Here is a 17,582-nt window from a genome sequence, read left to right as displayed (position 1 = left end):
CTGTCCCCTCTGAGGGCGGCGGCGGCCGGGGGGCACCTGCCCTGTCCCCGCTGCCTCCCGCTCCGCAGCCTTCCTGCCTCCGGGAAGCCTCGGGAGCCGCTGGGCTGTAGGTCCTGGGTGCGACGGCAGCGCGGTGACCTTCTTCCTTGTGCCTGTCCCCAGGCTGGTTCAGAGACAGACCTTTGCCATGGGGACAACGACTGTCGTCTTCCTCCTCCTCCTCCTCATGCTGGGCGCCTCGGAGGCCAAGCGCACTGCAGGTAAGACCAGCTCTGTGCTGGTACTCGGAGCCGTCGGGGAAGGGGAGGAAAAAAGAAAACACTTCTTGGTGTCTGTGTAGGCAGCTGAAATTGTGCTCGGTGGTGAAGAACTCCAAAGCTTTCGATGAGCATCAGCTAGCTGGGAACAGGAAACTTTCTCTGGCGCGGAATTTTGTGTAACCTTCAGAAATAGAAATGCAGAGTCTCCAGGACTTGAGTGCGTAGCTCGTCCACCTCTGCCGGGCAGAGGAAAGGGGGAACACGATGTAGGAACTGGCTGAAGAAGGAATGGGGCAGTGGGCTGCTGTCATGGTGCTATAGAGAAGTTGCTACTGTGCTTGCTGTCGCCCAGCTGGACTAAGCAAGCTCGCTGTGCTGTACCCCAGCATAGGAATATCGCAGTCTGGGCTTCTGCTGTCTATTCCTCCTCTGCTGGAGTCTAACGAGGTGCCAGAAGAGCTGCTACCTTTGTCTGTCAGTCAGCAGGTCCCTGGCACTCCTGTGCCCACTGGCCGCTGGACAAGAATGCACGTGTACTGCTGCACAGCAGCTCCTGGTGGGACTGCCATCCATCAGAGCTGCTGTCTGTGCCCTAACGTGAGGCGCTGCACCTTCCACGATAGGCACCACGGGCCAATATGTTAAGCAATCCTGGGAGATACGCACCTACTCAGCCTCTTCTTGTGCCCTGCTCATGGGGCTTGTTCTGATCTCTCTGCAGAGTCCAGGAGTGATGATAACAGCGTCTTTGATCTCTTTGAACTCATTGGCTTCATTCGGAAGGGAGCTGGGCGCCGGGCACCCGGGGTGTACCTGGTAAAGGGACCAGAATCCTCCAGCCCTGCTTACCGTATTGAAGATGCCAGTCGCATCCCTGCTGTCCCTGACTCCAAGTTCCAAGACTTATTAGATGCCATCCATGCTGAGAAGGGCTTCATCCTCCTGGCCACTCTCCGGCAAGCCAAGAAGAGTAGAGGCACGCTGCTGTCTGTGGAACAGAAAGATGGCTCTGGTCACGTCTTCAGTCTAGTATCAAATGGCAAGGCAGGCACCCTGGACCTGAGCCTTTCTGGTGACGGCAAGCAGCAATTAGTGTCAGTAGAGGATGCCTTGCTAGCTACAGGACATTGGAAGAATATCACCCTGTTTGTGCAGGAGGACCGGGCTCAGCTCTACGTGGGGTGTGAGAAAATGGAGAATGCTGAACTGGACATCCCCATCCAGAACATCTTCACTAGGGACCTGGCCAGCAGTGCCAGGCTCCGTATTGCCAAAGGGGGAGTCAATGACAACTTCCAGGTAAGACTTTCAGTTATGTTTTTGCCTAGTATTTTCAGTCATCTTGCCTTGAAAGTGCATTAGCTACTCAACCAGCCTAAATAGCTACAAAGATACAGGTAACAGGGAGAAAGGGTTCCACCACTGACTAAATTTGTTACACATCTGATATGGACCACCTCTAAATCCACTAAATTTTAATAATGGAGTTTGAAGGGTGAAGCATTAGATTTGCAGGGATAGAACTTTCTGTAGAAATAAGAAGGCACTAACGCTTCCAAACAGGTAGTTTTGGCCTCATTGCTCAGCTTCTTACAGGAGACTGAGAAATTCATTATTTTTTTTTCCTTCCTGCCTGGAGAGTTGCCAGGTCCTTGTGGCCAAGAATGAGGATGTTAGGAAGGAGGGTTTCTTATCATTAAGGAGAATAAAGCAATGTGTTTCACTCTGCCATCTGTCTGTCATGAAACTACTCTTAATGATCTTATGTGACCTTAAGTGCCTACAAGCTCTCTGTGCAAGTTGTACTTCTTCCCCTTGCAGTCGCTGCAAGTAGCTGTAATTCTTCCTCTTGTCCACAGGGACTGCTGCAGAATGTGCGGTTTGTGTTTGGAACGACTCTGGAAACTATCCTGAGGAACAAAGGCTGCTCCAGCTGTAAGTTTGCAATCTTCCGAATCCAGTGGCCTATTAAAAATAAGATTCCTCATTACGTTAGAAAGACAAGTTGAAACAGAACTCAGAAGTATGCTGACATGCAAACCCATGTTGCATAAGAAATAAGATTATATTTCTGCAGGCACCCTAATGAATCTGGTGCAGCTGTTTAGCAGGTGTTACTCTGGAATGATAAATGCACATGGTAAAAAATGCATTTACTTTGTGTGTTTTTTGTCTGTTAGCCACTAGTGCAATCATTACTTTGGACAACCCCATCAATGGCTCCAGCCCAGCTATCCGTACCAATTACATTGGCCATAAAACAAAGGACATCCAAGCAGTCTGTGGTTTTTCCTGTGATGAACTAACAAATATGTTTGTGGAACTGCAAGGGCTCCGGTCCATGGTGACAACACTTCAAGACAGAGTTCGCAAAGTGGTGAGTGTTGGTCAAATTTATGGTACCTTGCATTAACTGGCACTTTGTGAATGAATTATAGCCTGCCCTTTGAGAGCCTGGATGAACAGTAATAACTTTATGCTATGACTTTTGTGGAAAAGGGTGTTTTCTGTATTAACTTCTAAACACCTTCTCTCCCTGTCCCCCTTCCCCCAAGACTGAAGAAAATGAACTCATTGCCAAAGTGGTCCAGATCACTCCTGGAGTATGCATTCATAATGGAATCTTGCATAAAAATAAAGAAGAGTGGACTATTGACAGCTGCACTGAATGTACCTGCCAGGTAAGATTCCTCACATTCATAAATCCTCTGTATATAAATTCATGAGTTGAAATTAACAGATACTTCTAACAAAGAATGTCTTTTAGAAAGAGTGAATCCTACACAGAACTGGGCATACTACAGTAGCCAGAGGATTGTTCAGGCTTTTTCATCCTACCAGATCCCTGGTGTAAAGGCAGCTTTTATGCAGTGTTACAACAACAGCATTTTAGAAAATTCTACAAAACATTACTCTGATACAGATGTTAACACACTTTTAGGGCCTTAATTTGGGGAATGCCTATATTCTTTATGTAAGTCCATGAGTAAACTAAAAGTCAACATCAACCGAACAAACTCATGGTATTATCAGCTTTGCTCTCTGGAATACTTAAAAACTTATGGGTTTTTCCCTTATCTAAGAAATGCTTTGAGGTGTGTCCTATTAGCTGTTACAGCTACTATGGGACAGCAATCCCTTCCAGATTTTAGCTGAACTGTTTAAATCCCAGGATCTCCTAAGATATTTATGCTTTGCGTTCTGCTTTTGTGGAATGTTGTAAAAGTACACCAAAACATACAGTTTCAGAGTTTCTTTAACCTCTTTGCTTGCTCCCTTTAACTGTAAGTATACTTTAGCAAAAGCATCTTGGAGTACCAGTCTACCCCCAAACAGTGGGTAACTAGCCTGCCACTGTTCAGAAACTAATGGGAGTATTTGTACATGTGCAATCCAAGGCATCTCACCAAGTTCTGGATCTGCTTCTATAGGTCTCTACATCTTTTTGTCTTGTAGTCAGCAAATGATACTGTGACTTCTGCATTTGCCTCTCTCCTACCAACCCTCTTAATCAATGTTAGCTGTAATTGCCTTAATGTAGTCATTTGCTTGGAGATTAAAATAGTAATCATGAGGGCATTCTTCTGACCAAGCTGCTACCTTCAGGAAGCAAAACTACAGGCTGCCCTTTAGCTCTCATTGAGATTGGAGGTGGGTGTTCTTACCCTGCCTGCTTGGCTTAAAGATTAAAGGCCTCTAAGTATAAGTTATAGATTTTATGGCTCTTGAGCAGAGTCCACTAAACTCATTTTATCTTTACCATATAATCAGCTTAAATCCATATTAACTAAAAAGAAAGCTGCCTTCTTATTCTATTTCCTTGAAGTCTGACCTTATACTTTGGGTATCACATGATAGTCTTTTACTCTAGCCAGCATCTGGTTGATGTTGATCAACTTCTGCAAAACCAAAATACTTCTGTTCTTGACTGAAAAATGTGTGAGAATGGGAATGAGATGAAGCTTGACTAACACACCTGGGACTACCCTTGGATTGTATTAGCTCTAACTACAAGGGTCTCCGCTTTAGATGTGCTGTTGAGTCTTTAAGTGCTGCAGAAAAGTTCTCTAACATTTAACCAGACTCCAGACATGGTTTATATTCCACTTACTTATTGCAACTCTCACAATTATTTATAGAACTCTGCCACTATATGCCGGAAAGTGTCCTGTCCTCTCATGCCTTGTTCCAATGCCACTGTGCCTGATGGGGAGTGCTGCCCCCGATGCTGGCGTAAGTACTTAATACCTTCTCACTTCTATAGCAGTTGGCTTCATCTAGCTAGACACATGCTGCTCAAGTACACCACAACCAGATATAACCTTGCACCACTGCAGTAATGTTAGCCTGATGCCTCTTTGAGATTAATCACTTAAATGATGCATGTGAGCACTGAAACATTTGAGTTCATGGCATTTATCTTGTACAAGAAAGGAAGATGCATGTGGCTTTTTAGGACAGTTTTGTCCTTTTTGTGGAGAGAGGGGTGGGAGAAAAGACTGTGGACACATCCCTGGAGTCTTATTCAGAGCTGTAACAGAGCTGTACCCCTCTGCAGCTAGCGACTACGCAGATGATGGATGGTCTCCTTGGTCTGAATGGACTTCATGTTCTGTGACCTGTGGGAATGGGATTCAGCAGAGAGGGCGATCCTGTGACAGTCTCAATAACCGCTGTGAAGGGTCTTCTGTACAGACGCGGACTTGCCACCTTCAGGAGTGCGATAAGAGATGTAAGTACTTAATCTATCACACTGGTAATAAAACATAGGCTGCTTTTATTGGCTTAATGATAACAGCAGAGAGTACCACATAGCTCTGTCACTGGGGTGGAGCATTGCCTTCTAGTTTTAAAGACTTATATTAATCTGGTAAAGGGGAGCAGATATTTAGTGCAGTAGAGAGGCATGTTTGGGCACTGCTCCCAGCACAAAATTTGAGGCCAGTTTAGGTATGCAATTTCTCTAGTGACAAAACAACTTAATCTGTAACACTGCTGAGGCTATCCAATGTATATGTAGTCTTTGGTACAGTTCTGGTACTGGCTATGTCCTAGGTGCTGTGCAGCTGAAGCCTGTTCTTCAGCAACTCTATTAATAACACACATCTCTCCCTTGTAGTTAAACAGGATGGTGGCTGGAGTCACTGGTCACCATGGTCATCATGTTCTGTCACTTGTGGCACGGGCATCATCACTAGAATTCGTCTCTGCAACTCTCCAGTACCACAGCTGAATGGCAAACCTTGTGAGGGAGAGGCAAGAGAAAACAAATCCTGCCAGAAAGATCCTTGCCCAAGTAAGTGTGTCGAGGTGGTAACTACTACTTGGTAGCTTAAACAGTGAACTTTCTGAGTAGTTGCTATATAATCTAGTTCTAGTAGTCTTCTCTCTCTAAATTTAGAGGTGGGCTAGGTAAAACCTTACAGGCTAGTTTTGGATTAAACTAAACTGTTTAGATGAAACAAAACTGTTTTCTATTGTTCTTCCATGGAGTCCATTAATTCTGTCATTTATGTCTGAATAATGTCTGAAGCACTGTCACTACAAAAGTAATAGTCCTTAGTCAGGTAGAAAGTCCTTGTATCACTGAATTTAAAGCTACACGTGTCTTCTAACTTCTATCTCTCCCTTTAGTTAATGGCAACTGGGGACCGTGGTCTCCATGGGATGCTTGCACAGTGACATGTGGAGGAGGACTTCAGAAACGTAGCCGTCTCTGCAATAATCCTGAGCCTCAGTACGGTGGGAAGACTTGCGTAGGTGAAGCTAGAGGGACCCAGGTCTGCAACAAACAGGACTGTCCAATTGGTGAGTATCCATTTTCCTATAAACATCTGAAAGTTGTGGACAATCTTCAAAATACTGATTAAAAAAAATTACATATGTCTGTAAAACACAAGTGCTAGAATTTTAAACCAGGATATTGGTCAAATACAGTTCTGTAGCAGCACGGTATGCATCCCTCATCTTAACACTTTCTCATTTGTTTCTCAGATGGGTGTTTGTCTAATCCCTGCTTTGCGGGGACTACATGTACCAGCTCCCCTGATGGCTCCTGGAAGTGTGGTGCCTGTCCTGCTGGCTACCATGGTGATGGTGTCCACTGCCAAGATATTGATGAGGTAAGAAGACTAGAGTTTGCTTCTTGAAAGGAAGTGAAAGATAATGAGGGGGAATAAAATCCTAGAGTTTTTACAATGCTAACTGTTGTTCTCCTCTACCTCAAACTTGTATTTCAGTGCAAAGAGGTTCCTGATGCCTGCTTTGTCTTCAACGGAGTACACAGGTGTGAGAATACTGAACCTGGGTACAACTGTCTGCCTTGTCCACCACGTTTCACTGGGACACAGCCATTTGGTCGCAGTGTTGAGGATGCCATGGCTAACAAACAGGTATTGTTAAGAACTGTTCTGGGTTATGAAATCTCACAAAGTTTCTAAACAGAAAACACCTGTGCATTTCAGGGGAGAAGGACTTGGTACACTTAATAAAACACCATCCTCTGTGACTCAGAACAGGAGGAGCATTAAGCAGTTTCTGTTCGATTTCAAATGAGTTTTAAAAATCACTGTCCTCCTCAGCCATGGAGGGTTCAGATGTTATACCTAATTTTAGAAGAGTAATTTAATCGGTATTCACTGATATGACCCAACCATATGTGCTTTAGAGATATTTTAATGCTTGGTTCCATTTGAAAATAAGGTTTGAACAAGAAAAATTAATAACTAGTTCTAAGGCTGCTGCTGGAGTTGGGGAATGGAAGAAAGTAATGTATGAGGCTTTGCTTTTTTTCTGATTGAAGGATCTCTGATCAAAACAAGCATGGATCCTCCATGCTTTATTTGAATCTCTGGGGGAAAAATGAGGGATAAAAAGATGTTTCCAATGGATTTAATTTCTGTGTGGTCTTCTAGGTCTGCAAGCCACGTAATCCATGCACAGATGGAACACATGACTGCAACAAGAATGCCAAATGCAATTACCTTGGCCACTTCAGTGACCCCATGTATCGCTGTGAATGTAAACCAGGCTATGCTGGCAATGGCATAATCTGTGGAGAAGATACTGACTTGGATGGATGGCCAAATGAGAACCTTGTTTGTGTTGCCAATGCCACTTACCACTGTAAAAAAGTAAGTTTATCCTGTTTTCCCATCTACTGTTACAACAGCCTGTCTGTGTGAGAAATATACAAAATATGTTAGGTTTGAGATATAAAGCAAGTCTCAATCTAGTTAGAGCTATTAAACTATCCTCTCTCTGCAAATAAAACTGGTAAAATACCCCTCTGTGTAGGGATACCACTTTCAAGGTATTGCTGAAAGGCTCTTGCTGTTGCTTTAGATATTCCTGCAATATGGGAAAAAATGAAGCCTGACAATTATAAATGTTGGTTATAAATCTTCTAGGAAGACTCTAGTTTAGGCTATACCTATACCAGCTTTGCTCTGACAGATAGCTATCTCCAGGGGAAGAAAGAGAGGGTAAGATTCTCAAAAGCAGCCAAATCTTTATTTAAAAAATTATTTGAACTATGGCTTTTTAAGACTTATCCTCACAGTAATGACTAGCTAAAATTAAGAGAATTATAGTAAGATAACACCCACCTGATTGAGGTGGTATGATTTTTGCCTAATGATTAGATCTTACCTGCTAAAATCCCCATTGTAATCATGCCAGGACTAAACACATCTGTCTACTTTCTCCTTTCTAGGATAACTGCCCTAATCTGCCCAACTCTGGGCAGGAAGACTATGATAAGGATGGGATTGGTGATGCCTGTGACAATGATGATGATGATGATGGTATTCCTGATGACCGGGTAAGAATACAAAATACAGCCTTTGACAATGTAGCTCTCCCATTCCACTTCCTAAGGCTGGGGTCTAGATTCTGACCTTAATCTTAAGAGAGGACCATAGGAAATTGCTGGCACTGACAGCTATCCTGGAAACCCTTAGATAAGCATAACTATGCAGACAAAGTTTCTGCAGCTGGTTGAGCTGTGAAAGTGAATCTTCATTTTTATTCAGCCATTCCTACACTCATGCAAGCAATGGGGTGTTTTGAGATAAAAGCATTCCAGTTTAAACTTTTTCCCTGCCTTTCGTTTCTCCTTTCCTATAGCAGTACAAGCATAAGCAGAATCTGGTTAAAGTTTTAATTTCACTTTTTAAAGCTTGACTTCTTGCTCTTGCAGGACAACTGTCCATTCATCTACAACCCACAGCAGTATGACTATGACAGGGATGATGTTGGCGACCGCTGTGATAACTGCCCCTACAATCACAACCCTGATCAAACCGACACTGACAACAATGGGGAAGGAGATGCCTGTGCGGTGGATATTGATGGAGATGGTAGGTGGCATCTAATCACTCCTTTAGATGGCTTTCTAATCACAGATTGATCAAATGTGCCCAATGTACCACTGATTTTTCTATCAGAATTTCATCCTTGAATGCACAAAAGTTCCTCTGGTGATTTCAGGACATGAAGACTACTGAAGTAACAGTTATAGCTAATGGAAATCCACTTTGAAATATACACTTTTTGGCACAGTTAAATTCTAGCTCTACTCTCACATGCAGTAGGAACAGAATTGTGTGGCAGAGGTAGTGACGAGTCAAGTTTCAAAGCTTTCAAATGCTGCTCAAAATGCTTTCAAAAATATACCAAGAAGTATGTGGTGGCTTTATACAGTCCTTTGCAGTATTTAGATGTCTGACTTTCATGAATGAACTCTCCTTAATTTTGCAGGGGTCCTTAATGAAAGGGACAACTGCCAATATGTCTACAACGTAGACCAGAGGGATACAGACTTGGATGGTGTTGGAGATCAGTGTGATAACTGTCCACTGGAACACAATCCTGACCAGGTAGGGGACTTGCATTATATAAATACAAGACTGGTATTATAAAAAACATAGCATGTTGTGTATTATAGAAAATATTTGAACAACAAGTTACAGCTTAAATTTGACTTGTCACAAACCATTCTTACTAATTTGCTAAATGGTGCCTTTATCAAATAACACACCCTCACAGTTCAAACAGCTGCTAGGTATCTTCTGATAAGTAACCTTAGTGAAGATTTGTGAGACTACTGCGTGTACTTGTCTCCTAAACGTTCCTTAGGTTTGTTTTGTCAGTTGCAGGGATTCTCATAGTGAGGATATGAAATTCCTGGGAGCATTGTATGAAATCTAGGTAGGCAGGAACTACCCTCTTCATAGCCTGTAGTGCTGTGTTCACTTAGATGCAAAGTCGCTCTTCAATCTTTGTCCTTAAGTTTGAAACAGCTGCATTTCAAAAGATAATGTTTCTACCAGTAAGTTGAAGGCAGAACAGGTTCCTTTTTTCTAAGGAAAAAGCATATTCTGACACCTTTTTTTTAAAATTCCCCTTCATAAAAATCTAGGGGGATCCAGTCTCTCACACCTCTTACTGATTTCAAAAATGTTTGAAGGCAGAAGTAGATAAAGCCTTGGCCATCCTGTCAAGTACAAGGCTGTAAGTTTAATAGCTTCAGGGACATAACTGGAATGTTTGAAAGGTTAGAAAAGCTGTTACAAATCAGTGGAATCCAGTGGAATCCAGTCACGTCAGAATCTACATGACTTTTTTGGTCACGTAGCCCAAAAGCAGTGTAACTTGAAGGATTCAAACAGATAATATAAAATGTCTTTGTCGCTTGCTTTACTACTTCCACACCTGAGGGTTGATAGTGCCTGAAGATCCTTTCAGGCAATGTTTCTCTTAAGTGTTTCAAAGTGTTAATACAAGACTAATCGTGTTTTCAAACACTTTTCTAATGAAGATCTAGAAGTGGAGATACTAGCTTTCAAACGGCAGAATTGGTAGCTGTTCAAACTGTGTGGTATGCCGTCTGTCGACACCAACACCAGGGTCATCCACCAGTGTTGACAAAACTACTAGACTAAACCTTGAGGTAGCCTCAGGGATGTCTGGATTGTTTTTCTTATTTCACAAGCTGACTAAGCAAATGACTGGCTAAAATATGTGATCAGCAAGCACATGCAGTCTTTGACCACTAAGGGAATAATTGTCTTGACTGAGTCAGGGGGCATGGAGAGCATTATAGGCTTTTATGACAAAGAAGACTATGACATGTTGTGGAAACTCTGGTAGACTACATTTTAATGTTACAGACTCTTCTTGGCTATGTACAGAGTAGTCCTACCCTTATCTGGCCCTTGGAACCAGGGAGCTGCCAGAGAAGGTGGGAGGTGATGTACCCTGTGTCCAGTATGGTAGACTAGCGACAGAAGAGTCATGTGGCAGAAGGGAGAAAAGAAGCTGATGACCATGCTGCTTTCTGCTGCTGTGCATTCAAACTGAAACCAGGGCAACACTAAAGCAGCCCAAAAGCAGCTAGCACAGGCGTGTTTAAGTAAGCATGTATTCATCCTAATACCTCACTACATCCATCTTGGCTCTTGCTAAAGCAAGCAGAAATCCCAATTAATTCTAGCTATTAAGACTCCTATTTCAGCCTTTAAGTGGCTTTTTTAAATGTTCTTTAATTTTTTTTCCCTTTCTTAGGAAGACACTGATTCTGACCGCATAGGTGATCAGTGTGACAACAACCAGGATATAGATGAAGATGGCCATCAAAATAATCTTGATAACTGCCCCTACGTGCCCAATGCCAATCAAGCTGACCATGACAAGGATGGAAAAGGGGATGCCTGTGACCATGATGATGACAATGATGGTATCCCTGATGACAAAGATAACTGCAGACTGGTTGCCAACCCAGATCAAGCTGATTCTGATGGTAAGATGGCCAGTATCACAGTAACATTTTAAGAGTATCTTCCAATAGTTTGATGCTATGTTTTCTTTTTCTTGAACTGCTTAGGGTTGGACAAAACTTCCAAGTAACAAAGATATAATATACTGTTGTTACTTTGCTCCTTACTCCTGAGGAGCACTATAAAAATGACTGCATATCCAACTTAATCCTAAGTAACTATCAGGCTAGAGTGAAAAGGCATTACACAGTAGCTGCTGTGGCTTCTGTAGTGTCTGCCAGCAGCACCTGGGCAGTCAGAGATCTGCAATTGATTTCCGCTCCAAGTGGTAAGACTCAGAAGCAAACAACAATGGTGATATAATGGTGAAATTACTTGTGTCCTGCAGGTGATGGACGTGGAGATGCTTGCAAGGATGACTTTGACCAAGACAGTGTGCCAGACATCGATGATATCTGCCCTGAAAATGTGGACATTAGTGAGACTGATTTCCGAAGATTTCAAATGATTCCCCTGGATCCCAAAGGAACATCCCAAAATGATCCAAACTGGGTTGTTCGTCACCAGGGTAAAGAATTGGTTCAGACAGTCAACTGTGACCCTGGCCTTGCAGTCGGTAAGGGGAAAAGTTTAACTCTAACAGGCATTACACTGTTTGGTTTTTGGTTGGGGCTGCAGGGGAGGAGGAGAACCTGAAAAACTATTAGGGAGTTGTTTAAGAATTGCAAGAGAACAGCACCTAAAAATTTCTCCTTTAATGCCCCCATAGGTTTTGATGAATTCAATGCTGTGGACTTCAGTGGCACCTTCTTCATCAATACAGAAAGGGATGATGATTATGCTGGCTTTGTATTTGGCTACCAGTCTAGCAGTCGTTTCTATGTTGTCATGTGGAAACAGATCACCCAGTCTTACTGGGACTCCACACCAACCAAAGCTCAAGGCTACTCAGGTCTCTCCATCAAAGTTGTGAATTCCACCACTGGTCCAGGAGAACACCTTCGTAATGCTCTGTGGCACACAGGCAACACTCCTGGCCAGGTAAGAGTGGCACTTTGGTAACCGACTCTTCTGCACTGTAAGGCAGGCTGTTCTTCCAAGAAGTTAGATACTTATAGGGGGTCTGTATGGGCTGATCAGAATGGCACAGTATTCTTGGCAAAGACCAGTAACTTTTTGCATTATTTGGGATAATTACAATATTACAGAAAAATTAATAGGATTGCATGCTGCAGACATGCTTTCGAACAGCAGTGAATGAATTGTTTCTGGAATTGTGAAGTAGTTTCCTACTTACATATTTAAAAGTAAATGCAGTTATTCCAAAAGACACCATTACAGAGCCTAATGACTTATTTTAAGCCTTTATCAGTCATAATGATGAGTGTCAAGGCACCTTCATGTCAAAATAATGGCTATGTTATCTCAGGCCTTTGGTTAATAAAAATACTCTTTTGTAGGTGAGAACTTTGTGGCATGACCCTCGTCACATAGGCTGGAAAGACTTCACTGCATACAGATGGCGTCTTAGCCATAGACCAAAGACTGGTTACATCAGGTGAGCATCATCCTTTTATTTTAAGTAATTATCGCAAGGAAAGTGGGTGTCTGTAAAGATGAACCTAACAGAAGCTTGTCAAAGATGGCTGACCTATTGTCCCTTTGTAGGGTTGTAATGTATGAAGGGAAGAAAATCATGGCAGACTCAGGACCAATCTATGACAAAACCTATGCTGGTGGTCGGTTAGGATTATTTGTCTTCTCTCAAGAAATGGTGTTCTTCTCAGATCTTAAATATGAATGCAGAGGTAAGGAAGACATTGAATTTAACAGATCCTATATAAATTAATTGGTTCAAGAAAAATGGAATGGATCGAGAGATAAGAGCTAAGAGGGAAAGTTCACCCATGATCTCTCATGGCTCAATCTCAAGCGAGTCCTGCAGGCAGAAACAGATACACTCTTCAGTTAAAAGTTGGAATAACATGATAGAAATATACTTGGATTTAACACATTTTAAAGTATTAGAAATGTATGTTAAGTTCAAGATATGAAATGTATCTTGCATCTCCTTTAAAATGCTGACTAAAATTAATCAACGTAGCTCACACAGTCCAAGGTGAAAATGCAAAATGTTGGCTTTAGCAAGCAAGACAGTGGTGTCTGACATGCCAAAAAAAAAGTTATTTGCTTAAAAGCAAGCGAAGTAGAAGGTTGTCCATATGTTGCACTCTTGCAGTTCAGTGGAGGTTAAGTGCATAAGACTAGTTCCAGGTGCCCTAGTCATCTTAAATTGTGACTTCATTTTGTAATGGTTGCATAGACTAGATTCTGAAGTCTAACTCAAGAAAGTACGTAAGCACTTCCAGTTTTCTTTACCAATATGTTCTTTACAAATGTCTCTAGGGATTAATGTCTTAGACATAATCATGCATAATACACAGAAATATTTAAGTATCTTTGGTTTTTTTCTTTTTCACAGATCCATAATCACAAGGTTATTGGATCCAGAGACTATTTAAAAATGCTGGTATTGCACCTTCTGAAACGTTTAGCCTTACAAATCCTGGGACCATTATATTATTCCTTCCTTTCTTCTTTCTGCGTAAATGTGGACTCAAAACACATGACCTGCCTCAAGAGAATGCTTTTGAGAGAATGAAAGCGAGAACATACTTGGTATCTGACCTCTGCTGAAGTGGAAGGAAACAAATGTATCTTGCAAATAAGAATTGTCTTCACTGAACAAGCACACTTCTTTCAGTAGGAAAGACATTTGTTTGCTGTTTATCACAGTGCAGCGTCACTGCCTCTCTAACTGGAGGTCCCATGGAGTAGCATTTTGTAAAAAGAACATCTTTGGATGTGCTGTGGACTACTTAAACTAAAGACCTTTCATTGTGCGGGGGGAAAAGGGGTTTTGGGTGGGAGGGTGAACTCCAAGTCTTTTTTCTTTATGGGGGAGAAGAATTTTTTAATGAGGGCTGTGCTACCTTGGTTTACATCGATTTAACTTGGAGAAATGATTATTGTTTTGTATGTCGTAACTTTCAGATCAAAAGACAGCCTTTTACTTTATTTGTGGAGAGCTAGATGAGCTGCTCTATTACACAGGACAAAACAGATATCCTAAAACTGATTTCCATGGTGGGAGGGGGAAAGAGGATAAAAACTGGCACACTGGATCACACCAGCTTTTTGGATTTACAATTAGATTCTGTTTTTCCTGATTAGATGCAGATCTTTCTTACCTTCAAATGTTTTCTTTCAGATATGGTGCCAGAAAGCACCAACATCTCAGCTAGCACTATGCTGTCCTTCAGGAAACCAGCATGTGCTTCACTTATGGTTAAAAAGGCACAAAAATAATAGTAATGGAAACATTCCTTTTCTACATGCCATAGACGCTTCAAACCCCTCACTTCTTTGGAGGGGAGGGAAAAGGGTCTGTAGATAAAAATACTGAAATTGTAAAATATTTATTTTTACTTATCCTTGCTGTTATAATGACTGAGGGATTATTGATTAAAACAACAAGAAATGCGTCAAGACTATCCACCTAATCATTGTTACAAGTCTTTCATGACTGTAAGATTGTAAATACAGATTATTTATTAACTCAGTTCTATACTGAAACTAGAGGGGTTTTAGGTGAGAAAAAAATCTTGTCTGGAGCAGATAGCGGTGATGTATTTGTTACAAAGAGCAATTTTGCCATAAAGGCTTTGAGGCGCAGGGAAAAGTGGCAGGGTGAGGAATAGGATGTTTGTTTTTCTCAGTCTGAGCTCAATGTTGGCTTTTCCTTTCTTTGTGCGGGGCAGTTGGTAGCCTGGCGGGCAACTGTTCCGCAGTGCTAAAACTCAAGTCCCTGTAGATGGTAGCAGTTCCGGGCTCATCCATAGTGCTAGAGCTGAGGCAATGCCATTTACCATCTTAGCGGTGATTTAGTGCTGGGAAATGTCTGCCATGCTCTACCACCGGTCAGTGGGGCTGACACAAAACCAGAATACCTGCCCTGAGGAGACTGCAGAGGGGCGCGGTGACCACAATCCGTAACCATTCAAACCGGCTATTTGTGCTGCTGCACACTAATTATTGTAACTAGTGATAGGCAGCTACAAAAGACGGAATTCTTCATGGACTAGATGGAACTTCAAGAGCTCCTTGCAAAAGAGGGAGGGGGCTTGATGTACATTAAAAGACAACTGTTTTCCCCAACAGAAGGGGCAGCATCCTTGCGGCTTCTCCCTTAACACTTACAACTATGATATTTCCTTGTCTTTTCAAAAAAGGAAAAGAAATTAACACAGTGAAAGTTTTACGTACAAATATTACCTCATTGTTGTGTGGCTGAGAAAAACCTTGGATTAAGCAGAGTTCAAATGTCTAACAAACTTTAAAGCTACTGTAGTACTAAAGTTAATGCTGTACATAGTCAAAATTTCTTTGCAGAAAATGTATTCCCGGTAAGGAAATGGCGTTAGAAAAAAAAGCCAAATACAATTTCTAATGTTGTGTTATATTTTTTCCTGTCATCTTGTATACCATTGCTTGTATTTTTATAAATTATTTTTCTCATTGCCATTGTAATAGGTAATCACATAATTGTGTAGATACGCTATTTAAATAATTTATCATGAAATGCTACCTGTAGAGTTAGTATTTCTATTTTTATAAAATGTTTGCACACTGAACTGAAGATTTTTTTTTTTGCTTCCCTCCTCCTGATGGTTTTTGCTAGCATAATTTTCTAAGAACATGCTTTTTTGTAAACATTTTTAACCATTTTCCATTTTAAAGTTGTGTAAGTTGTACAATAAAGCTTCTTACATACAAAGAACAATAAACCACCATGGACATTTATATTTACACCTTTGTGCTCTAGTTTTATTCATGTTCTGTAGTACTCCTGTGGATTACTGATATGTTATTCACGTCAAATTTGGCTTCAAAGACAGACATCTCTATACTCTTTACATTAAAACTATGGCAAGGGAAGGCACCTGAGCTTCCACCCCAAGTATAACAGCTTGTCCAGCTGAAGGCTTCACCCAAGACTTCTCTAAGTGTGGACACAGCCATCTGACAAAACGCTTATTGAGGGATTTCAGTCATCCCTGGCCAGGCCTTCCCCCCTATTTCTTTTTCATGTGAGAAGAGGCAGCATGATGGTCACCTGCAGGGGCAGATGAATATTGCTTAAAATCTCTTCTAGCCTGAGACTGCTGGTGTGATCAAAAAGCTGATGATGTGGCCCTATACCAACTGCCGGACTGTGCTGCTAAAGAGCAGCTAAGAGTAGCTGCTCAGGCTTTACTTACAGCAGCAGTTCGTCTCATGGGTCCTTTAGCAAAGCCAAGTACTACATTAAGAGTGCCAGATATCCACCTAAGAAGCGTATTTAGGAGGTCCTGCAGGTATACAAAATTAATCTTTACATCTCCTTTTCCTGAGGATGAAGAGTCCTGTTCTGTGAAGTTTTTTCCCTATTTTTCTGTCACTAAACTTTTTGAGGACTGTCCTGTATATTTTATTTTATTTTATCCCAATGAAAACTGTCCTGTATATTTTATTTTTATTTTATCCCAATGAAAATGAGGAGGACAAAAGAACTCCTGACCTGTTGCTTCCAAAATATGAGTGGCTGCTGAATTTCTGCCCTCGCCTGTTACGGGATTGTCTGCTTCACATCTTCGGAGCAAGACGTGGTAGTCTCTTGTGGGAGAGCACCATCTGATCTTATCTGGGCCTGCTGTACCAAATGTCCTGCAGTTCTGGTCTCAAAGTCTCTTCTTGCCTCCCAGGGACACCAAGAAGAGCAAGAACTATAAAAAACAAAGAAAATTCCCACCTGGAGAAATCCCTTTACTGTACTTGCAGGAAGAATGAGACACCCTGGACTCAGAAAGCCAATCAGTTGCATGAACAGATATATCTATATATGAATATAAGTAGGTCTAACCGGCAGTTTGAAAAAGAGAACTGCTGCTGATGTAAGGGAAGATAGCCGTGGCAGCCCGTTCCAATGACCTTGGCCCAAGCCAAACTTCCATGCTAATTTATTTCATGCACTGATGTAGTTTATATTAGTGTAGTATCTGGATTGGGGATGATACATGCCTTAGAATAATAAAGGCAAGCCATATGCCTTGTGTTAAGCCCACCCACTTGTTGCTTGGGGAGTGTGAATACAGTAGGGCACAAGGAAGAGCTATATCTGAGGTAAATTAGGCCTGTACTTTCCCAAAGAAACAACTGTCAAAGAAAAACTAAACAAGAAGGCTGTGGAAAATGGCCACACTTCACAGGGCAAAAGCTCCGTAGGCGAACCCTGTGGGAAATACGCTGTTCCCAGCTCCCGGGAGACTCATCAGTGGGACACGTCAAGTGTACCAACTAATGCATGCCACCTCTGGTGCTACTGGGTACTTGGCCAACTTTTTTTCATAAACAATCTCTGAGTTTCATGCCATTGCAGAGCGTGCAACGTTTTCTTACCATAGCGCGCTCTTCTCAGATCCCATGCAAATAACAGTAGCTTAAG

General features: G+C 42.0%; 1 protein-coding gene across 1 annotated transcript; it reads left to right on the top strand.

Annotated features, from left to right (window-relative positions):
• The first annotated feature begins 187 nt into the window (after positions 1 to 187).
• On the top strand, positions 188 to 15,910 carry THBS1 (thrombospondin 1). Its single transcript, XM_010288049.1, has 21 exons — positions 188 to 260; positions 982 to 1,559; positions 2,120 to 2,195; positions 2,441 to 2,637; positions 2,816 to 2,941; positions 4,400 to 4,493; positions 4,819 to 4,992; positions 5,380 to 5,556; positions 5,895 to 6,068; positions 6,255 to 6,382; positions 6,500 to 6,652; positions 7,175 to 7,393; positions 7,975 to 8,082; positions 8,461 to 8,620; positions 9,021 to 9,139; positions 10,827 to 11,061; positions 11,427 to 11,654; positions 11,808 to 12,079; positions 12,499 to 12,596; positions 12,707 to 12,846; positions 13,521 to 15,910. The coding sequence occupies exons 1-21, from the start codon at positions 188 to 190 to the stop codon at positions 13,526 to 13,528; spliced, it is 3,537 nt and encodes a 1,178-aa protein (XP_010286351.1). The 3' UTR covers positions 13,529 to 15,910.
• The last annotated feature ends 1,672 nt before the right edge of the window (positions 15,911 to 17,582 follow it).

The sequence above is a fragment of the Phaethon lepturus genome, unplaced genomic scaffold (genome assembly GCF_000687285.1).
Source record: "Phaethon lepturus isolate BGI_N335 unplaced genomic scaffold, ASM68728v1 scaffold4165, whole genome shotgun sequence".
Lineage (NCBI taxonomy): Eukaryota > Metazoa > Chordata > Aves > Phaethontiformes > Phaethontidae > Phaethon > Phaethon lepturus.
Note: the sequence above shows the minus strand (reverse complement) of the source record. Positions and strands in the feature narration are given on the sequence as shown.

Bases quoted from the DNA above. Each gene is read 5' to 3' on its own strand.
- THBS1 (XM_010288049.1), top strand. From the start codon at position 188: ATGGGGACAACGACTGTCGTCTTCCTCCTCCTCCTCCTCATGCTGGGC. The intron at 261-981 runs GTAAGACCAGCT...ATCTCTCTGCAG, and splicing joins GGAGGCCAAGCGCACTGCAG to AGTCCAGGAGTGATGATAAC. The intron at 5,557-5,894 runs GTAAGTGTGTCG...CTCTCCCTTTAG, and splicing joins CCAGAAAGATCCTTGCCCAA to TTAATGGCAACTGGGGACCG.